Genomic DNA, 22,781 nt, shown 5'->3' on the forward strand with positions numbered 1-22,781 from the left:
CTTCTTCTTCTCCTTCTCCTTCTCCTTCTCCTTCTCCTTCTCCTTCTCCTTCTCCTCCTTCTCCTTCTCCTTCTATTATTTCTTCTTCTCCTTCTATTATTTCTCCTTCTCCTCCTTCTCCTTCTCCTTCTATTATTTCTTCTTCTCCTTCTATTATTTCTCCTTCTCCTCCTTCTCCTTCTCCTTCTCCTCCTCCTCCTCCTCCTCCTCTCTTCTTTTTCTCCCTTCAGGTACTTCCAATAGGTTGACCCCTCCTCTTTTTTGTGGCAGTCCTCAAATATTGCAAGACCGCCATCATGTCAACCCTAGTCCTTCTTTTCATTCAATTTCATTAAATCCTTCCGTGTCGTTTCAGGACCATGGAATTCCAGTTCCGGTTACACCATCTAATCCTTGGAGTATGGACGAAAACCTTATGCATATCAGGTGAGGGGCAGGGAGGACACCTGTAGGATTGAGGCCCCAGGTTTAACCTATTGGTGGGAGTTAGCTGTCATTGAGACTTTCCCAGCTGAGGATGGCCTGCCCCACTCCCACCATCAAGTTTTCTCGTTATGCTAATGACTCAATTATATGTTGGTCTTTTTTTTTTTTCCTTCTTCTTCTTTCTGCTTGGATCTTCGTCCTCCGAAGCTATGAAGGTGGTATTTTGGAGAACCCTAAGGTAAGAGGACCAGAGATGGCTTGGAGAAATATCTGGGGACCTTCTCCAGTCCCATCATATTTTCCTGCCCCAGGGTTGCCTTAACCATGGTTTCAGGGGTGAAATTCAAAATTTTTCCCTACTGGTTCTGTGGGCGTGGCTTTGTGGGCGTGGCAGGGGAAGGATAATGCAAAATCCCCATTCCCTCCTTGCTCCTGGGGAAGGATGTTGCAAAATCCCCATTCCCTCCTCGCTCCTGGGGAAGGATGTTGCAAAATCCCCATTCCCTCCTCGCTCCTGGGGAAGGATGTTGCAAAATCTCCATTCCCACTCCACTCTGGGGCCAGCCAGAGGTGGCATTTGCCTGTTTTCCGAACTACTCAAAATTTCCGCTACCGGTTCTCCAGAACCTGTCAGAACCTGCTGGATTTCACCCCTGCATGGTTTAATAAATAAACTCCATTGGGTCAATCTCGCATCATGTGAGAAGGCAAAGCAGATGTTGACTTTGGTGTGAGCCTAACCCAACCAAAAACAACAATATTAGTGAAGATAAATCAACAGTTTAAGTTGGGGTAACGAAAGGTCATGTTGTTAAAAGTCATCTCGCTAATAATCAACAAAGGGATAGCATCAAGATCACGAGAAGTTATGATACCACTTTATACAGGTAGTCCTCAACTTACAACCACAATTAACCCACGTTGCTAAGTGTGACATTTGTTAAACGAGTCTTGCCCCATTTTATGACCTTTTTTGCCATAGTCGGTAAGCAAATCACGGCAGTTGTTAAATTAGTAACAACTAATTAGTTGTTAAGTGAATCTGACTTGACTTGACTTGTCAGAAGGCCACAAAAGGGGATTGCAGGATGCTACAACCGTCATAAATGTGAGTCTGTAAGAAACTTCTTTAGATGTTGCAAGGAGCAAAATTTGGGGCAAAATTAGATTTTTTTTTCTAGTATTGAAGACTAGAGTGTGGAAAATCCATTCCCGTGGTCAATGATTATTGTCCTTGTAGATCTGGAGTCCAACGAAGGTGGACCTCCAAAACTATGAAAACTCCTCTCAAAGTCAAGTTAGTAGAATGAAGAATGTCTGTCCAGAATTTAACCCTTGGCCAACTTTTTCCTTGACCGTGAACCTTCTGGTGAGCGCAGAATTGGATCCATTGCTTCAACTCAGTTGTTGTTGTTAGTTGTGAAGTCATGTCCAACCCATCGCAACCCCATGGACAACGTTCCTCCAGGCCTCCCTGTGGTCTACCATCCTCTGGAGTCCATTGAAGCTCACGCCGACTGCTTCAGTGACTCCATCCAGCCACCTCCTTCTCTGCCGTCCCTTTCTTCTTGTGCCCTCCATCGTTCCCAGCATTGGGCTCTTCTCCAGGGAGTCCTTCCTTCTCCTTAGGTGGCCAAAGGATTTGAGTTTCCTCTTCAGGATCTGGCCTTCTCAAGAGCAGTCAGGGTTGATCTCCTCTAGGACTGACCGGTTTGGTTTCCTTGCCATCCAAGGGACTCGCAGGAGTTTTCTCCAGCACCAATTTGGTAACCCAGGGGCAGCTGGTTGTGTGAAGGCATCGAAGTTTTCTTGGGCAGAATGGAAGACGGTGCCGTGCCCCACTCGTTTTCTCATTGTGTACCAACTGGGTGCTATTTTTTGTGACGTCTTAATGGGGAAGAAGGGTTGTGTTGCCTGCTGGCTGTGTCTCTCTCCTTCCACTTCATGCTCCGATGGAGTCACTCTGCCAGGAGAGCTACTTAAACCATCCATCAACGCTAATTAGACAATCAGACGCCGAGGTTGGGGGTAGGCAGACAGGTCAGGAGAAGCGAATTCGAGAAAACTTTTCCTCCCGCGGGTCTCTCAGTGCCTTCCTTGGGAGAGATCGATGGGCCCAAAGTCACCCAAGGAAATCCTAAGACAGAGTCGGTCTTGTAGGTTGTGGCCCATAAATTCATTTTGACTTTGATGGTGTCTCAATTCGGGTCCTCTCTGGTTGAAACGTTCCAAACTCCTGGTTTCCAAGTGAGCTGGCTTCTTCACCCTGGGCTTGGACAGTTTGGTCTCCGAGGGGTAAGGTTGGGGAGGGGGGAATGGCTGAGGTGGTGAACATCAGCATCTTGTCATGTCCCAGAAGGAGATGCTCTTGACTTGGAGGTCCCAGGGCAGCGGTTTTCTTCTCAGTCAAAATAATTTGATGATTGGATCAGTGCATGGAGAATATTCTTGGTCCAATATCATTCTTCCTCCAGAAATGATATTAGGTTACATTGACCTTTCTCCATATCCTTCCTTCTTTCCTTCCTTCCTTCCTTCCTTCCTTCCTTCCTTCCTTCCTTCCTTCCTTCCTTCCTTCTTTCCTTCCTCTTTGAATCTCCTCCATTACTTCTCTCATCTTTTTCTTCCTCCCTCCCTCCCTCCCTTCTTTCCTTCCTCTTCTTCTGATCTCCTTCCTCTATCCCTCCCTTCCTTCCTTCCTTCCTTCCTTCCTTCCTTCCTTCCTTCCTTCCTTCCTTCCTTCCCTTCCTCCCTCCCTCCCTCCTTCACTCTACCCACTCTCTTCTTCCTTCCTTCCTTCCTCCCTCCCTTTTCTCTACCCTTTCTCTCCTTCCTTCCTTCCCTCCCTCCCTCCTTCCTTCCTTCTCTCTACCCCCTCTCTCCTTCCTTCCTTCCTTCCTTCCTTCCTACCTTCCTTCCTTCCTTCCTTCCTTCCTTCCTTCCTTCCTTCCTTCCTTCCTTCCTTCCCCCTTTTGAAAAGGCCCTTTCCCCTGCAATTTTGTCCCCCGGCCATGGGGGCCCCTGGATTTCTTCCAAGGTGGGAAAACTGCTTCTCGGCTGCCCCAGGTCGTCCCCCCAAATCTCTCCCCCACTCCTCCCTCCCCTCTCCCTCGGCGCGCCCTCCCTCCCCACGAGAGTCCTGCCAGTCGAGGGATTTGAAAACAGATGGTTGAGCTATTTTCTGCCTCTGTGAGGCCTGATTGAGGAGCAATGAGGCAGCTAATGTCGAGAAAGACAGAAATTTACTTGCTTTAACTTCATCTGGGCACCCTGAAAAGACTTCATTCAGTCTCAGCCACAACAATATCAACCTGGATGAATAAACCATTTGCGGCATTGATAGCTGTGCATCATAGTTTAATTCATGGACCATTTACTTCCAATTTCCCCCCCCCCCTTGGCCCCTATTCTTTCCTCCACTCCCACCCCCTCATTCCTCTCCCCTTCTTCCATCGCCCCTTTTTAAAGATGATTTTGCAATCCCTCTCGTCTGGGATAAATGGAAGGCATTGATACCCCATTAGAAAACCATTTCGATTCAACTTTATGGGGGGGGGGGGCGGAGAGAGAAAAGAATAGCCCCCTCCCGAGTTAGCAACAGAGATTATTTTTACGTTTTAAAAGTTATTTCAGTGGGCTGCTGGTTGGGACACCTGCAGACATAGCTGGTTTTCCTTTTAGATATTTCCTAACTTCCATTCGCCTCAATTTTCTTTCTCCGTTCACTTCTGGTCTTCCAAAGCATCCAACTTTCAGGCAGTTCTCGACTTACGACCACAACTGAGCCCAACGTTTTCTGCTGCTACCCTGTTTCCCCGAAAATAAGACCCAACCAGAAAATAAGCCCTAGCATGATTTTTGAGGATGCTCGTAATATAAGTCCTACCCCCAAAAATAAGCCCCAGTTGTCAGCCAGATGGATGCATTTAGTACCGTATTTCCCCGAAAATAAGACCTAACCAGAAAATAAGGCCTAATCCGTCTTTTGGAGCAAAAATTAATATAAGACCTGGTCTTATTTTCAGGGAAACACGGTAAGCGAGATTGTTGTTGAGTTTTGCCCCCATTTTAGTGAACCGCTGCAGTTGTTAAATAAGTAACACAGTTGGTGAAGTGAACCTGGGCTTCCCCAATTGCTTGTCACAAAAGGGGACTCAGTGCAAACCGTCATAAATCTGAGCCAGCTTGCCAAGCATCTGAATTTTGATCGGTGAGAACGTTGCAACGGTCGTAGGTGTGAAAAATGGCCACCGCTCCCCTTTTCGCAGTGTCCTTGTAGCCTTGGTCACTAAACGAACTGTGTTGTAAGTCAAGGACCCACCTCCTGCATTCCTAAATTCGGAACGGGGTTGTTTCCCCGCAGCCCAGAAAAATGAAAAGCGGGAGATGCAAAATTTGAAACCGGTGGTCCGTGTGATTGGACGTCCCCTTCCTGCTTTATCTGGGGGTGTTTTGAAGGCACCTGTATTGTTAAACAACGAAACAGCCCTAAGATACAGATCTGCCTTTTTATTTTTTTTCTTTTACATAAAAGTTATAGTTTAAGGAGAAAGAAAAAATGAAATGAGAAAGGTAAAAAAAAAAAAAATCTAATCTCTTCTGGCTTGTATGAGGTCATGCAACCTCCCGTCTCTAATTTTCTGAGTGGGTGCATCTTATCTCCGTATTGGTAACGTTCACGTTTTGTATAGATTCACTCGGCGTGGCTAATGCCTTCGAGGGTGTGTGGATGCCTATGGAAAGCGGCGGCCTGCAACGTTTAGCAACACGCCTGATTCATAAACCAGACCCGAGCTGAGGTTTGCTCTGGCCCACCGTTTATGGAATAACGGGCGTTAAGCCACCAATCGTGGTTTACAAGCCACTGTTCCAATTGCATTTGTTACGGTTTGTATTTCGTGGAATGATAGCGTTGGAAGGGACCTTGGAGGTCTTTTAGTCCAACCTCTTGCTCAAGGTACCACATTTATTTATTTATTTATTTATTTTTAAATTTGTATACCGCCCTTCTCCCTGAGGACTCAGGGCGGTGAACAGCCAAGTAAAAACATAAACTACAAACATTAAAATACAATTAAAAAGATATATATAAATTTGGCCCCATGATTAAAAACAATAACAGACAATTAAAAACATTTCAAAAAGTGTTAGGCCAGCCCGGCTTGTTGGAAAAAGAAGGTTTTAAGGGCACGGCGGAAGGCACCGAGGTCCCACACAAATCTTTTCTTGAAGACCTCCAGTGATGGAGCAGCCAAAACTGCAGGAGGCAAACTGTTCCATTGATTTAATGAAAAGAAGGACTAGGGGAGACATGATAGCAGTCTTCCAATATCTCAGGGGCTGCCCCAAAGAAGAGGGAGTCAAGCTATTCTCCAAAGCACCCGAGGGCAGGACAAGAAGCAATGGGTGGAAACTCATCAAGGAGAGAAGCAACTTAGGAGAAATTTCCTGACAGTGAGAACAATTAATCAGTGGAACAACTTGCCTCCAGAAGTTGTGAATGCTCCAACACTGGAGGTTTTTAAGAAGAGGTTGGATAACCATTTGTCTGAAGTGGTGTAGGGTTTCCTGCCTGGGCAGGGGGTTGGACTAGAAGACCTCCAAGGTCCCTTCCAACTCTGTTATTCAGTGATGGGGTTGTGAAGCAACTTGCATCAACCACGTTGTGATTCAAGGAGAAGTTAGAGGAAGTTAGAAGCAAAATGCTTCCCTCCACTCAGCTAATCTCAAATTTCCGTGGCCCATCTCGTCTGCTGTTTTGGGGGTGGGGGGGGGAAAGGCCAGGTGTTGGAACAGGAGGGACCGTCCTTCTGGGTTTGGTTAGCGGTCGGGACGTCGCACCTTCTCATCCCGGTTGAGGGAAATTGATCTGCATGGTTTAAATAATTAAGTTTGCTGTCTCATCACTGGGTTCTCCTTGCGTTCTCCCATCTGTTCTTGGGGCCTGTTGGATGAGAGGCAAATGCTTGAGTTGGCCATCGGCCAGCAAGCTTTCTAAGGGGAGTCTTCTTCGGTGACGTCAGCCGGATGATGGTTTGGGGGGGAAGCACATTAGATGTTGGGTCATGCTTGCGTTGGCTGTGTTCCTCTAAGAAGGCCCAGCTTTCATTTTTTTTCTAGAGGCCAGTCAATGATTGCTCCTGATGTAGCATTGATGCTTGCCTGCCTCCTTTCCTCCCTCCCTCCCTTCGGGTTGGACTAGAAGACCTCCAAGGTCCCTTCCAGCTGTGATATTGTTATTTTGCCTTCCTTCCTTCCTTCCTTCCTTCCTTCCTTCCTTCCTTCCTTCCTTCCTTCCTTCCTTCCTTCCTTCCTCCTTTCCTCCCTCCTTTTCTCCCTCCCTCCCTCTCTCATTGGGAGTAAGATCTGAGCTGCAAAAACTCTTGGCTGACCCCTTCCTTTCCTTATTTCTCTTTTCTTTTCCTATCCGGTTACTTTCTTACTTTGTTCTTCTTTCTTTTCTTCTTTCATCCCTTTCTTCTCCTTCCCTTCCCTTCCCTAAGCATATTATTTTCCTTCCTCCTTCCTTCCTTCCTTCCTTCCTCCCTTTCCCTTCCCTTCTCTTCCCCTTCCTTAAGCATATTATTTTCCTTCCTTCCTTCCTTCCTTCCTTCCTTCCTTCCTTCCTTCCTTCCTTCCTTCCTTCCTTCCTTCCTCCCTCCCTCCCTCCCTCCCTCCCTCCCTCCCTTGAGGTTGAGAAAGCTAATCCATAATGGCTGGTTCTGGGCAATACAATACAGATATATAGTCCTTGACTTATAACCATTCCTTCAGTGACCATTTGAAGTCACAACGGCACGAAAAGAAGTAACTTTCCAACCGGATTCAAGTTCAGACCTCCGCAGCTCGGACCAAAGACCCCTTTCCCACCCTTACCAAGTGGCCTAAGTTAAATATGAGACGGTGCCATTCATTTTCCAGGAGAGGGGAGCGGTTTCCCTCACCCCTTCCCGCCTTCTCCCCCTCCCCACTTGGAAATTTCCCTTCTCTTGCATGCCTCCAAAGGTGGACATTTCTCCAAAGTGCTTGAGGCATACCGTAATTATGGGAACAGAGAGGGGGTGTACCCCCCACTCACCCTGATCTGGCACCCTTGCGCTATAAAATCTGGCGAAAAAAGAGCCGGGGGGGGGTTGGAGGGGAGAGAAGCAAATGTATTTATACATAAAGGTTGATGTGTTTTCAAAATGAGTTTTTTCCCCCCTTTCTTCTTCTATTTTCTCCCCCTCCTCGGGTGTATTAACCTCGCAGACACTGCAAGGAAAACACAGTTTCCAGAATCACCTGCTGAGGTCAAGAATAGTTATTAGTTTTTCGGTCAATGCAGAATGAACCCCCCATTTCTCTCTCTCTCTCTCTCTCTCTCCCTCCCTCCCTCTATCTCTCGCCGTTCTTTGCCACCTTGCAAAAAAAAAAAGAAAGAAAGAAAGACCACCTTGCAAAAAAAAAAAGAAAGAAAGAAAGAAATAGAGGTGGGGTGAAAATCACATTTTTTTCTCTCTCCCCCACCCCACCCCTGGTCTGACTTTTCCTTCGAGAGCTATCTGTCTCCAGCTGTGGGGGGCGTCGAAGAAGGAGATGAGATCAAGTTGAAGGGAAAATAAATGGACTGATTTGGCACTAGCCCTTTGTTCGCGGACTCTTTCATTCCCCCCCCTTTTTTTTTTTTTTTGCAAAGGAGGCAAAACTCGTGCAGAGTTCTTCTTTTCTTTCTTTTTTTAAAAATCTCAGCTTGGCTCAAATTTAAAGGCCGTTCTGGGGTGGGGAAGGGGGGGAAATCTGAAAAGATGGGGATCGGAGGGGGGAAGTTTAGTTTGGCTAGGGTGCAAAGAAAAGCACAGGTCGAGCCTCCAGAGAGTAAGGCAGTCTATCTCAGATAATGCTGGTCATGGACCACAGTGAAGGTAGCTATTGCAATTAGAATGCTTTTTCTCTCTCCCACATTTTATTTCTTTTATTTATATAACACTCCATTTTCATCAAACAGAGTGTATTCTGGGTACAATTATATTTTGATAGTCGTATTTATACATCTTCATTATATTTAGTCATCACCATCATATTAATAATATAATAACATTATGATATAATAACCTTAATGCTTAACATTTAACATTGTCTTCTTTAACGACTCTCCGCTATACTATTTCCTCCCTTTATATCTCTTCCTTTCTAACTTCTGTTTCTATTATCTAGCCATTGATAAAATGTGTCCCACATCAAAAAATATTCAGTTTCTTCTTTATCCTTAATAGCAAGTGTTAATCTATTCTGCACAGTCTAATATTTTTTTAATTACATTCTCCTCAGGCGGAGTCTCATCACTTTTCCATTGTTGCACAAATACAATTCTGCATACAATATATGCAAAATCAAATATGCAGTCTTATTATCATATTTTTCTGGTAGAATGACCAGCAAAGATATCTCTGGTTTCAGATCTATATGTAGTTTTATCAATTTTTTCCAGCAACATGTATATTTTTGTCCAATATTTTCTCGCTCTTGGGCATGTCCACCACATGTGAGAATATGAACCAGATGTTTGATTACATTTCCAACATTTATCCGATCTGTCTTTAAACATGTTTGCCAGTCTTGCTGGTGCAAAGTGCCATCTGTAAAACGTTTTATACAAGTTTCCCTTATATGCAGTTGACATCGTCAATGTAATATTTCTATCCCACAATTTCTGCCACTTGTCTAATTCTGTGGTGTATCCAAAGTTTTTAGCCCAAACAATCATCTTCTTTGGGGCAGCCCCTCAAATTCTGGAAGACTGCTCTCATGTCACCCCTAATTCTTCTTTTCTTTAGACTAGCCAAACCCAAATCCTGCAGTCTTTTAGTCTCCAGGCCTTTGATCCTCTTCGTTGCTCTTCTCTGAACTTTTCCCAAAGTTTGTTTATACCTTGAATACAGGTAGTGCTCCTTTAACAGCTGTTCTAAGTTAAAAGATACTTAAGACTCAGTCCTAACCATGTTTAGCCCCACGACTGCATTTTGGCCATTAGCAACCAGCTCACTTTTAAGGCCGGTTTATGGAATTTGGGACGCGGTGGCTCAGTGGCTAAGACGCTGAGCTTGCCGATCGAAAGGGTCGGCAGTTCAGCGGTTCGAATCCCTAGTGCCGCGTTAACGGGGTGAGCTCCCGTGACTTGTCCCAGCTTCTGCCAACCTAGCAGTTCGAAAGCAGGTAAAAAATGGAAGTAGAAAAATAGGGACCACCTTTGGTGGGAAGGGAAGAGCGTTCCGTGCGCCTTTGGCATTGAGTCATGCCGGCCACCTGACCAGGGAGACGTCTTCGGACAGCGCTGGCTCTTCGGCTTTGAAACGGAGATGAGCACCGCCCCCTAGAGTCAGGAACAACTATCACGTATGTGCGAGGGGAACCTTTACCTTCACCTATGGAATACAGAATGACAGAGTCGGAAGGGACTCTGGAGGTAACAGTAAGAGAGTGGGAAGGGACCTTGGAGGTCTCCTAGTCTGACCCCCATCTGCTGCTGCATTCCACTGTCACACGACAGCAATTTACAACTGTTTCTGGCCTTTGGGGCTGTTTTCCTTCAAAAAGGAAGGAAGGGGGAGAGCCTTCTCTGTGGGGGCACCTACGATCTGGAACGAGCTCCCCCCGGAGATACGGAGGATCCCGGATCTTCGCACCTTCTGTCGCGCGCTTAAAACGTTTTTATTTCATCAAGCTGGCCTGGCCTAAATCTTCTCCTTTTTAAATTTAAATTTTAAACACAAATTTTAATCTGTTTAATTATGGGGTATTTTAAAATTCAGCCTAAATTATTTAATTTGTTTTAATCTATTTTAAATTTTGTATCTCTGTGTTTTATCCTCTGGCTGTTCACCGACCTGAGTCCTTCGGGAGAAGGGCGGTATAGAAATTTAATAAAATAAAATAAATAATAAATAAAATAAAAAACGCCCGTAGGAATGGATGGATTCACTTTACGACCACCACAAAAAAAAAAGGTCGTAGAATTGGGCTGCTCACGTGCTTGTCTTGTCTTATAACCATTATGACTTACAACAGAAATTCCAGGCTCCATTACAGTCGTATATCGAAGATTACCTGTAGGTCTTTATTTGTGGAGCATTTGGAAAAAAGTACCCCATTATTTCATTTTTCTTTGATTTTCCCTCTTTTAGAATCACCCTCCTTCAGCCATCTACAAAAAGACCAGGGACCCTGCCACAGCTCCAGATTGTCCGGATACCTTAGAGATTGAATTCAAGAAAGGTAAGGAGATTCTCGCCGTAATACGGGCGATCCTTGATTTACAAGCATTTGCTTAGTGACCGTTTGAACTTACAACTGCACTGGAAAAAGTGGCTTAGGACCGTTTTTCACACTTACGACCGTAGCATCATCCCCATGGTCATGTCATTCAAAGTCAGGCACTTGGCAAGTGACCCGTATTTATGACCGTCGCAACATCCCGGGGTCACATTTGATGACCTTCTGACGAGCCAAATCCACGGAAAAAGCCAGATTCGTTTAACAACCGTCTTACTAACTTAACCGCCGCCGTGATGCGCTCAACGACCATCGTAAAATGGGACAAAACTCACTGAACCACCGTCTCCCAGAAACGTTGGGCTCAATTGTTGGTCATAAATCGAGGACTAGAACAAATTTAATAAATTAAAAAAAAAAAACCACACCCAAATAAATTGATAGCAAGACACGAGCTTTGATGTCTATTTTCCCACCCAAAATCCCAGCTCAAACATTCTTCTGCCTTCCAAACACCACCTGTTCATCCCCAAGAATGTTTGCACAGTTTGTCCCCTTTAATACTTTCCAGTGTTACAGACACACTCAATAAAGTCAGAAATAAATAGCCCACCCCCAGGCTAAGATAACTCAGGGAGGTTTGTTGAATAGTTGATGATGGGTATTTAGAGAATCAAAGACGTATAACTTGGTCGGCACGCGATCCGATCCCTTCACGAACCTCGCAGAAGTGCTAAATTATGTTACTTTTCTTCCTTTCTGGGTGCGCGTCCGTTTAGCACGCAACACAAACCAAGATTTGGGCAGCTTTTATGATGCAACCTCCATTCAATCTCAGGTTAAGGAGCTTGTATCCACAAACCTTTTCCTCCCACTTCTCTCTCCCTCCCTCTCTCTCTCTCTTTAGCCTGCGCTTCCATTCTCTCACTCCAACCTCTTAGTTAATTTATTTGAAGTCCTAATCTAATTATTAACTCTTCTCAAAGGGATAAGCAGCTTTGGCACACAATGCCCCCCGTTCTCCTCCTTCGTCCGGGGCCGGCCGGCATCAAATGGCCCCAGGAAAGCTGGCAATTCCACACAAGCGAAGCAGATGAGCTAAGGAGGGTCGCTTCCCCACTCCCACCCCATCCATCCATCCATCCATCCATCCATCCATCCATCCAAATGAGATTTAAGGCTCATTATTGCCGGGGGACACTTCTATTTAATCGTCATTTACAACCAAATTGATAAACTCTCACGCCTGGTAGCCCACTTTTCGTCCCCCTCCTTCCTTCCCTCCCTTCTTTCTTTGCAAAGTTAATTTTTTTTAAAAATATCCCTGTTTTTTGAAGGGGGGTATTTTTTTTCTCCAGACGCAGCAGGATTTGTCATGAGGACTAGAAAAGCAGCTATTGAGGACTGATTAGCCCCAAGTAAAGCCTTCTATGGAAATAAGGAGGGCAGATGGAAGACAGATTAGCCGCAAAGGGCTCCTTTTTCCGTCAGCTTTTGTGGCATTTCCCCCCCAGCTGCCTTGTTTCCGTATACATTTATTGCTCATTTCATCCTGCTTGAGAAGGGATTGGGGGGGGAGGCGTGGAGGCCGTGTCTTTCTTTCTTTTTTTTTCTTTGGGCGGCCACCGTCCTCCTTCCCTGTCGGGGTACCCCTCTTTCCCCCCCCCCCACCTTCCCTTGCTTGTCACCGAAAGAGAAAGGTGTGATAATTAATTCATGGAGCCATCCCTCATCCCCAAGTTACAATGGGACCCGGGAGACGGCCCTATTCAGCCCTGGCAGGCGGATAACTAAGAACATAGATAGGATTTGTCCGTCGAGCCATTACAGGGGCTGTGGGTGGCAGGTCCGGGGTGGGGTGGGAGGGGTGGGATGGGGGAGAGAGAGAGAGAGAGAGAGAGAGACACCCCTCTTCATCCTCCTCCCCCCCCCCCTTTTCAGCTGATCCGGGGGCCCCCGCGACTGGTGGAACAGAAGGTGCGCCTTCGTCAAACAATGATGAAGCATGAAATTTAATTAGCCGGAGAGTTTGCTACCGTTTCCATCTCTCTTTCTCTCCCCCACACCCTGCCCCGCACTTAAAAAAATTAAAAAAAGGCAGCGATAGGGTGTGTGAGAAGGGTTGGTGGTAGATGGAAGTGGGGTGGTGGTGGGGGTATTGATGCATTTTTTTTACCCCCCCCAACCCAACTCTCTTTTCTCTGGAGATTTATCCAGTTTCATAATGTACGAGGGTCTCTCTTTCTCTTTCTTTCTCTTTCTCTCTCTCTCCCTCTTTTTTTCTCCCTCTCTTTCTCTCTCTCACTCTCACTTTTTCTTTCTCTCTCTCTCTCTTTCTCTCTCTCTGTCTCTGTCTCTCCCTCTTTTTCTCCCTATCTCTCTCTCTCTCTCTTTCTTTCTTTTTTTCTCTCTTTCTCTTTTTCTTTCTCTCTTTCTCTCTCTCTTTCTCTCTCTCTCCCTCTGTCTCTCCCTCTTTTTCTCCCTGTCTCTCCCTTTCTTTTTCTCTCCCTCTCCCCCTCTTTTTCTTTCTCTCCATCTCTGTCTCTCCCTCTTTTTCTCTCCCTCTCTTTCTCTCTCTCTCTTTCTGTCACTCCTTCTCTTTCTCTCTCTCTCCCCCCACTCTCTCTCCCCCTCCCTCCCTCTCTTTCTCTCTCTCTCTCTCTCTCTCTCTCTCCCGCCTCTCCCCTATGTACCCCCAAATCTATTTAAATGCCTTTGGAGCAAAGCTGCTTAGCCACACTTTTGTGAGACGTTATTTGGAGTTCGTATCTGTCACATCTATTTAACAGCTTCGGAGGGAGGTTTTCAAGAGGCACTCTTGACGTTAATCAGGAGATTCCGGGCCTGGGTTCTCTGCCTTACTGACACCTCCCAAAAATGAGTGAAATGTGCCCCCCCTCGGTGTGCCAGACCCCCAGCCTCCTCCCACTTTGGGCCATGCTAAAGTAGGTTTGCAAGAGAAGAGGTTCTTCTGTAGCTCAGGGTTGAACTGTGGGGTCCTTGGTGGTCTCTGAGCTTGGTTGCTTTCTTGCAGACGTTTCATGACCCAACTAGGGAACATCATCAGTATAGAAGGGAGTAGGGTTTGTGGAGAGGAGGAGGAGGAGGAGGAGGAGGAGGAGGAGGAGGAGGAGGAGGAGGAGGAGGAGGAGGAGACTCCTCCTCATCCTGGTGTTCTCTGAGCTGGGTTGTTTTCTTGCAGACGTTTTATGACCCAATGTGGTAACATCATCAGTGCTAGAAGGGAGTGGCATTTGCTCTCTGTTTATATAGGCAGCAAACCCCCATATAACTGTACGGGCCCTATGTGGCTTCTGTATATAAACAAACCCCGTACTTACAGCACTGATGACGTTGCCTAATTGGGTCATGAAACGTTTGCAAGGAAACAGCCGAGTTCAGAGCACCAAGGATCCCAGAATAATCTAGGTTTTCCTTTTTTTTTTCCTGTCCTGGCAGGGGTCCCTGTGAAAGTCACAAATATGAAGGATGGGGCTGTTTACCATACATCTCTGGAACTCTTCATTTACCTGAATGAAATTGCGTAAGTATTTCCCCCTCCCCACCTCCCAAATCCGAGCAATATTTAGCTAGACTGATTGACAGCGCAGGAGTTGGTTAATTTTCAGGAATCTGTTATGTAAACAGATGGGTTCTCATTTTACCCACCTCGGAAGGATGGAAGGCTGAGTCAACCTTGAACCGCTGAGATTTGATCCGCTGAACTAGCAGTCAGCTGAAGTAGCTGCAGTACTGCACCCTAACCACTGCGCCACCTTGGCTCAATGGTTATATAAAGAACAGTTGCAGGAACTGGGTATGTCTAGTTTGATGAAAGGAAGGACGAGGGAAGACATGATAGCAGTCTTCCAATATCTCAGGGGCTGCCCCAAAGAAGAAGGAGTCAAACTATTCCCCAAAGCACCTGAGGGCAGGATAAGAAGCAATGGGTGGAAACTAATCAAGGAGAGAAGCAACGTAGAACTAAGGAGAAACTTCCTGACACTTAGAACAATTAATCAGTGGAACAGCTTGCCTCCAGAAGTTGTAAATGCTCCAACACTGGAAGTTTTTAAGAAGAGGTTGGATAACCATTTGTCTGAAGTGGTGTAGGGTTTCCTGCCTGGGCAGGGGGTTGGACTAGAAGACCTCCAAGGTCCCTTCCAACTCTGTTATTCTATTCATCCTTTGAGTTTTGACTCATGTATGTTGCTCCCTTGTTATGTAGCTAACCCCCCAAAAATATAGCCAACATCTCTCGTTTACTTTGTCCCTTCAGTGGCAAGCATGGTGTTGGGCGTATCGACATTGTGGAGAATCGGTTTATTGGGATGAAGTCAAGAGGTAAGAGAGAATAGTTGTCTTTTATGGACATTTCCAGTGCTGTAATGCTGTATTTATGTAATACGTAATCTATAGCAAGGGTCTCCAAACTTTCCAACTTTAAGACTTGTTAAGACTTAAAGAATTCTGGGAGTTGAAGTCCACAAGTCTTAAAGTTGGCAAGCTTTGGAGAGCCCCAATCTATAGCTTCATCAAACAATCTCTTGTTCTGGTTGTGTTGTTGTTAGTTGTGAAGTTGTGTCCGACCCATCATGACTCCATGGACAACATTCCTCCAGGCCTTCCTGTCCTCTACCATCCCCCGGAGTCCATTTAAGCTCACGCTGACTGCGTCAGTGACTCCATCCAGCCACCTCGTTCTCTGCCGTCCCCTTCTTCTTTTGCCCTCCATCGTTCCCAGCATTAGTGAGTCCTTCCTTCTCATTAGGTGGCCAAAGGATTTGAGTTTCCTCTTCAGGATCCAGCCTTCTAAAGAGCAGTCAGGGTTGATTTCCTCTAAGACTGACCAGTTGGATCGCCTTGCAGTCCAAGGGACTCGCTGGTTGTGTAGGACACATTAACTATGGATTAACCATATACTGTAGTTTGGGTTCATACAACATCCAAACCCGGAGTGGCTTTAATGAATCTGTGGTTCATGGGAACCTTAACCAACCAATATATACTCTGGCTGGCAAACAGGCTGTCTTTAAATTTGATGGCTCGTGTTCAAAACTGGACCATGGACGTGCCGAGATCATTGCAATATCTCAGTGGAAGTTAAGTGGACCCATTACCAATTAGAAAATTTTAAGTAGCCATCATTGTCTGGAACTAAATACGTGTAGTTCCTCCATTCCCAGTCCACTTCTTTCTCTCTCTCACTTCAATCTTTCCTAGCAGCAATTACAGCCCGATTGAAATATACTGAGCTTTGCCTCCTGACACCCCTGTCTTTTCTACTATAAACACCGAGAAATGTAGTTGACACACCAAGTGACAGCGTGACACTTTTCTCTTGTCTTTTGCATAGTAACACGGGAAAGGCCATCTATCATTTGCTGCTTTCCTCCGGCTGCGATTTGCACTTTGACTGTCAGGGGAGACGGGAAGAGAGTTTTAAAAATATATATATATATCCAAAATATTACTTTGCTTCCGAACTGCCATCTTTTTGAGCTTTGGACTTCCTGTCACCGATCGAGCAAAAATATTTGAGAGAGAGAGAAAGAAAGAGGGAGGAAGATGGGAAAAGAGGTGTCTTGTATTTTCATTTATTTTTCCTGAGTAAAATTACTGGTAGGGGAGTGAGGGTGGGGGGAAGTTGGAGATGCGTAAAGGAGAGGAAAAACTGAAGGAATGCTTAGACACCAATTTGATGCTAAAACACCAGCTTTTTATCAGTCTAAATTAACTTTAACATCACCAGAGGAATATACTATAGATAGATGGATAGATAGATAGATAGATATGATGGATGGATGGATGGATGGATGGATGGATGGATGGATGGATGGATAGATAGATAGATAGATAGATAGATAGATAGATAGATAGATAGATAGATAGATAGATAGATAGATAGATAGATAGATATGATGGATGAATGGATGGATGGATGGTTGGATAGATAGATAGATAGATAGATAGATAGATAGATAGATAGATAGATAGATAGATAGATAGATAGATAGATAGATAGATATGATGGATGAATGGATGGATGGATGGTTGGATAGATAGATAGATAGATAGATAGATAGATAGATAGATAGATAGATAGATAGATAGATAGATAGATAGATATGATGGATGGATGGATGGACGGATAGATAGATAGATTGATAGATAGATGATAGATAGATAGATAGATAGATAGATAGATAGATAGATAGATAGATAGATAGATAGATAGATGAGAGAGAGAGAGAGAGAGAGAGAGAGAGAGAGAGATGATGGATGGATGGATGGATGGATGGATGGATGGATGATGGATGGATAGATAGATGATATATAGATATAGATATAGATATAGATATAGATATAGATATAGATATAGATATAGATATAGATATAGATATAGATATAATTTTCCGACAGAGCAATTCTTGCCACTCTGCCTTTTTGTTTTTTAAGTCACCTCTGAGGTTTCATATCGCTATTGGAGGGTGGCAAAGAATACAGGTTGTCCTCGTTTAGCGACCGTTTGACGTGATGACCGATCACCCCCGAAAGGTAGTCGTCATAACTTGGATTCAAAGTTCTGAGGGCTGCACCTTCTCCCAGCTGCCATGTGATCACATTTTGGGTGCTTATTTATTGAGCCTACGATGAGAACACAATCGAACAAAGTAAACACACACACACACACACACAACTTACTCACACTCCATGTAGTTACAGGCAGGTCATCCTCAACTTACGACCGTTCCTTTAGCGATTCGGCTGTTTTCCATCCTTGCTGCTTACCCTTTTCTTGTTTGTTGGAAGAGTTAAGGGGAGTGGGTGGGTGGGGGGGGAGGGGGGGGAAGGAAGGAAGAGAGATGACAGGGAATTTCTTTCCTCCCCCCCCAAGACCCCCATGATTCTGCCCTGCGTGGTTGTTTAATTATAGGTTTTCAGGCTCAGATTGGTGGGCGACCATCGGTGGGAAAATCGCCTTCCTCAACCCTGTCATTTCGCCTAGTCGGAGCGTTTCTTCCCAAAGAGGAATCTAGAAATTTTCTCCGCGAGGTGCGGAGTGGACTGTCTCGGCCTCAGCGGGGTTGTAATGACAGTCGCGTTTTATGGCAAGCTGAGACTGAATAGAGCCGGCGACGGCGTTTCCTTCTTGTCAAGCAGATCATTATTTCGTGTCATTTCGTGACAGTTTTAGGCCTCACTCTTTCTTTCTTTTTTTTCCCTCCTCCTCCTCCTCGCTCTCTCTATCTCTCTCTCTCCCCTCTCTCTGGCTTTCTCTTCTCCCCCCTCACTCCCCCCTCACTCTCCTCCGCGGATGAAATGGCTAGGTATCTATGAGACTCCGGCGGGAACCCTCCTCCACCGTGCTCATTTAGACCTCGAGGCCTTCACCGCCGACCGCGAAGTGCGCAACATCAAGCGAGGACTGGCCACCAGGTTCGCCGAGCTGGTGTACAACGGTACGTAGCGACTTCGGGTCGGCCTACCTACCGCCGTTCCTGACAACACGGACAACAGTTCCGTTGTAGGAACTCTTCAAAGTTACGACGGCGCTGAAACAAAGTGACATAGGGCCGTTTTTTGCACTTACGACCGTCGCGGCATCCCCCCGGGTCACGTGATCCAAATGCAGACGCTTGGCAATGGACTCATATTTATGACGGTCGCAGCGTCCCTGGGGGGGTGTCACGTGATCCCCCTTTTGCGACCTTCTGACAAGCGAAGTCAAATGGGGAAGCCGGATTCACACTTAACAACCGTGTTTTACTCACTTAACGACTGCAGTCATTCACTGAACAACTGTTGTAAAATGGGGCAAAGTTCCACTTAACTCGCTTAGCCTCAGAAATGTTGGGGTCAGTTGTGGTTGTGAGTTGAGGACTACTTTCAGTTCAGACCAGAAGCACACCCCAAATGCTAATTCTATCTTTATCATAAGGTTATTGTAACGGAATCTTGTAAGTCTGAAAGTACGTCCCTCTCTCCCACCTCATCTTTACAGCCCAAGAAACTAGGGAGGGTCCCTTCTGAGATGCTTGCCACATCCCTTTTCTTTCTTGGGGCTCAGCTGTCTCTTATCTGACAGTTGTTTTAGTCTATAACTCTTCTTCCGGACTCCCAAGGTCATGTCTGAAAGTACCTCTCTCCCCCACCTTATCTTTACAGCCCAAGAAACTAGGGAGGGTCCCTTCTGAGATGCTTGCCACATCCCTTTTCCTTCTTGGGGCTCAGCTGCCTCTTATCTGAGCATTGTTTTAGTGTATAACTCTTCTTCCGGACTCCCAAGATCATGTCTGAAAGTACCTCTCCCCCCCAATCTTTACAACCCAAGAAACTAGGGAGGGTCTCTTTTGAGATGTCTGCCGCACCCCTTTCCCTTCTCCAGGCTCAACTGCCTCTTATCTGCCCACTGCCTAGTCTACAGCCCTACCTCCTGACTGCCAAGATAATTTTCTTACCGGGTGGACCAGATAAATGAATTCTTTATTGTAGTGCTACATTAACAGAACCTTTGTCAGGAGCAATGAGTGATCTGCCATTGGAGGTTTTTCCAAAAAGAGACTGGACAACCATCTGTCTGGAATGGGCATAGGGCCGTGATGGTGAACCTCTGGCACGTGTGCCGCAGGTGGCACGCAGACCCCTCTCTGCAGGCACGCGAGCCGTCACCCCAGCTCAGCTTCGCCACGCATGTGTGCGCACCTCCCGCTGGTCAGCTGGTTTTTGGGTCTCTGCTGTGGCACTCAGTGCCAAAAAGTTTCACCATCACTGGTATAGGGTCTCCTGCTTGAGCAGGCGGGGTGAGCTAGAAGACCTCCAAAGTCCCTTCCAACTCTGTTATTCTGATGTTCTGACCCTACGGGCAAAGGCCAACGTTATTGCAACCTCTCTCCGATTGCCTTCGGAAAGGAAACGTCCTGACGAACAGTGCCAACTCTGGCTGCTCCGTTTTGTGACGCTCGGGAAGGCTAGCCATGCCCACCATTTACTCTACAGTCCAAGGGGATGTTTCTCAGGCCTCTTTGGCATGTTAAGGAACAACCTTGCGCTAACCTAGGCTCCCTGGAACGTCACGGACAGGTGTACCTATTTTCCTTGACGGCAGTATGAAGAACTTGGTTTCCCATAGTTGCCTTCCCGGAAGGCGTGGTGTCGAATTGCCAGCCGTGCTAGAGGGCATTTGTCGAAGAGAGGGATACAGGCAGTGGGATTGGAGCCACATCTGGAGGGATGTTGGCTTAAGAGGAGTGGAGGGCGTTTTAAAAAGGTGGCATTTTTAAAAATTTCTTCCAGAACGTTGCTAGCAAAGTAGATCTGAGTTGATTGAACTGGGGGGCCATTTCTATTTTTTTGCGGGAGCTCTCCGGGGTGCTGAAATTCTCTTTTTCTCCAACACTCCGCAACGGTGGAACGGGTTTGTTAGGCAGATTTCTCCCCCCTCTTGAAGTTATTTCCATGCCTGCTTTAATTCCTTTCAGATTCTGGACTTTTAACTAACACACAAACTCACATACACACACACAATGGCCTAAACATACCCTAAAGAACAATATAAGCATGCATAACCATTGCACAAAAGCTTACCTATTTTGAAAAAAATAAACCTAAAATAATTTTATCTTCAAAAAACATATTTGGGGGGGAGGAGAATCTGTTTTAATAGTTTTAGTTTTAACTCGTATTAAGATTAATACTTTAATAGTTAGGAAACTGTTCGAGGCTGGGGGAGGAGGAAAAAGACAAAAAGGAAACCCTATAGAGAAGGAGGGGTCCTTGTTGCTCTCTGAGCTTGGTGGTTTTCTGGCAGGCATTTCATTACCCAACTAGGTAACATCACCAGTCCTACTACTAGCACTGATGATCTTACCTAGTTTGGGTAATGAAGTGTCTGCCAGAAAACCACCAAGTTCAGGAAGCATCAAGGACCCTACAGTCCTCCTCCTCTCCCTGCAAACCCCACTCCCTTCCAGCACTGATAATGTTACCTAGTTGGGTCATGAAACTGGAAGAAAATGACCACTCATTTCAAATCTGAGCTCCAAACATACTCCTTTATAGAAAGAAAGAAAGAAAGAAAGAAAGAAAGAAAGAAAGAAAGAAAGAAAGAAAGAAAGAAAGAAAGAAGAAAGGAAAGAAAGAAAGAAAGAAAGAAAGAAAGAAAGAAAGAAAGAAAGAAAGAAAGAAGAAAGAAAGAACAAACAACAACTAAGCAAAACTAAAAAAAATAATAATTATGTTTTCCAACAGGCTGTCCAGTGCCATGCTCTGTAAAATACGTTGGAAGGGAGAATTCACAAATCAGATTGTCTAGCTGTGAGTGGGTTTAAGCACCCACTCCACCCATTTGGGGGCCGGTGCGTAGCTATTAATTATCCACTCTTACGTTTCTTGCTGATGGGAATTTTGCTATGTAGAGTCAGCCCACATCGGGGCACTGTGCAATTTATCTTGGGGCTGAGAGACTGGAGTGGTTTTGTTAGAGGCAATGCCTGAAAATGGTAGTTAAAATCCTGGCTTGTGTGTTTAAATACAAGTGCCAAGGAGGTTGTTATCCCTGGCATTTTCAAGCAGGTGTGTGGTCAGCAGGGTGAAACCTTTCTGGCTTCCGGCCAGTTTTGGAAACTGGAAAAAAAAAAAATAGAGAACAAAAAGTAGAAGTGTGTTGGAAGAAAACAGCAACGAGAAAGATCTTTATTTGCACAGAAATTAGGAAAAGGAGGCCCGTTTTAAATAGGATTTGGGGTTCTCTTCCCAATCGGATCCCAAATGGTCTTTCCTCTTTTTTTTAATTTATTTTTTTTAAAAAAAGCATATTATAAATGCTAACACTGAGTTAGAATATTGTCAGGCACAAAGAATGAGGACTCTCCGTTAGGTTGCGGGTATAGAAGATTTATTCAACCCTGTACAGGTAATCCTCAATTTATGGCCACAACCGAGCCCAAAATTTGTGCTGTTAAGTGAGACATTTGTTAAGGGAGTTTTGCCCTGTTTCACAACCATCCGTGGCACAGTTGTTGAGTGAATCACTGCCATTGTTAAGCTAGCAACATGGTTATTAACCATTCAAATGCTTGTCAGAAAGTGGCAATACTGCAACCGTCATAAATATGAGTCAGTTGCCGGGCATCTGAATTTTGATCCCGTGACCATGGGAAGAAGCCGAGGATGGAAGCTAATCAAGGAGAGAAGCAACCTAGAACTAATTTACCGACAGTGAGAACAATTAATCGGTGGAACTCCTTGCCACCAGAAGTTGTTGGGTGCTCCAACACTGGAGGTTTTCAAGAAGAGACAGAACAGTGATTTGTCTGGAATGGAATAGGGTTTCCTGCCTGAGCAGGGGGTTGGACTAGAAGACCTCCAAGGTCCCTTCCGACCCTATTATTCTATGTTCCGCTTAGACCCCTGTCCCTTGGCTACCTGTTTGCTCAGGAATCTATCCCAAAGTTATTCCTTAAAGAAAAGGAGAACCTCCTGCATGCCTCCTGCATTGGATTTGTATTTTTATTATCTTCTTGCTGCTCTCCCCTTCCTCAGGCTGCCAGGCGAGCCGAGAGCCAGTTTGATTTTAAGGAATCAAAGATTCCTTAAGGACTCAAGGACCAGGAATTGGGGATGGAGCTCGGCTGGAATGCAGGTCTGGTGGGAGACAGGCTCATGTTCCAATATTTGAGGGGCTCCCACAGAGAGGAGGGGCTCGAGCTATTCTCCAAAGCACCCAAAGGCCAGACAAGGAATAATAGATGGAAACTGATCAAAGAGAGACTCAACCTGGAAATAAGGAAGGAATTTCCTGGCCGTGAGAAGAATCAACCCAATGGAACAGAAGTTGCCTTCGGAAGTTGTGGGAGCTTCATCCCTGGAGGCTTTTCAAGAAGAGACCGGACGGCCATTGGTCAGAAATGGTGTAGGGTCTCCTGCTTGGAAGGGGGTTGGACTAGATGACCTACAAGATCCCTTCCCATTCTGTTCATCTGACTATTGCAGGGAGAGTCTCTTTCTTAAAATGGCTTCATTCAAACTAGGCAAAATCCAGAATCGCGCCTCCCTGCCTTGTTAGCCGTTCTCGTAATCGACTGTCGTAACGTGACAGGCCA

The 22,781-nt window shown here is 45.5% G+C and overlaps 1 protein-coding gene across 1 annotated transcript in view; it reads left to right on the plus strand.

The window, feature by feature from the left end:
• ASS1 (argininosuccinate synthase 1) overlaps nt 1-22,781 on the plus strand; it is a 49,578-nt gene that overhangs the window by 13,760 nt on the left and 13,037 nt on the right. The window contains exons 7-12 of the mRNA XM_070955626.1: nt 356-426; nt 634-664; nt 10,590-10,680; nt 14,137-14,221; nt 14,957-15,021; nt 18,009-18,140. Of these exons, the coding sequence (XP_070811727.1) occupies nt 356-426; nt 634-664; nt 10,590-10,680; nt 14,137-14,221; nt 14,957-15,021; nt 18,009-18,140 (475 nt within the window). The remainder of the gene's footprint in view (nt 1-355; nt 427-633; nt 665-10,589; nt 10,681-14,136; nt 14,222-14,956; nt 15,022-18,008; nt 18,141-22,781) is intronic.

Source organism: Pituophis catenifer, unplaced genomic scaffold (genome assembly GCF_029215685.1).
Source record: "Pituophis catenifer annectens isolate HBS135680 unplaced genomic scaffold, rPitCat1.0.hap2 SCAF_17, whole genome shotgun sequence".
In the NCBI taxonomy this organism is placed as follows: Eukaryota; Metazoa; Chordata; class Lepidosauria; order Squamata; family Colubridae; genus Pituophis; species Pituophis catenifer.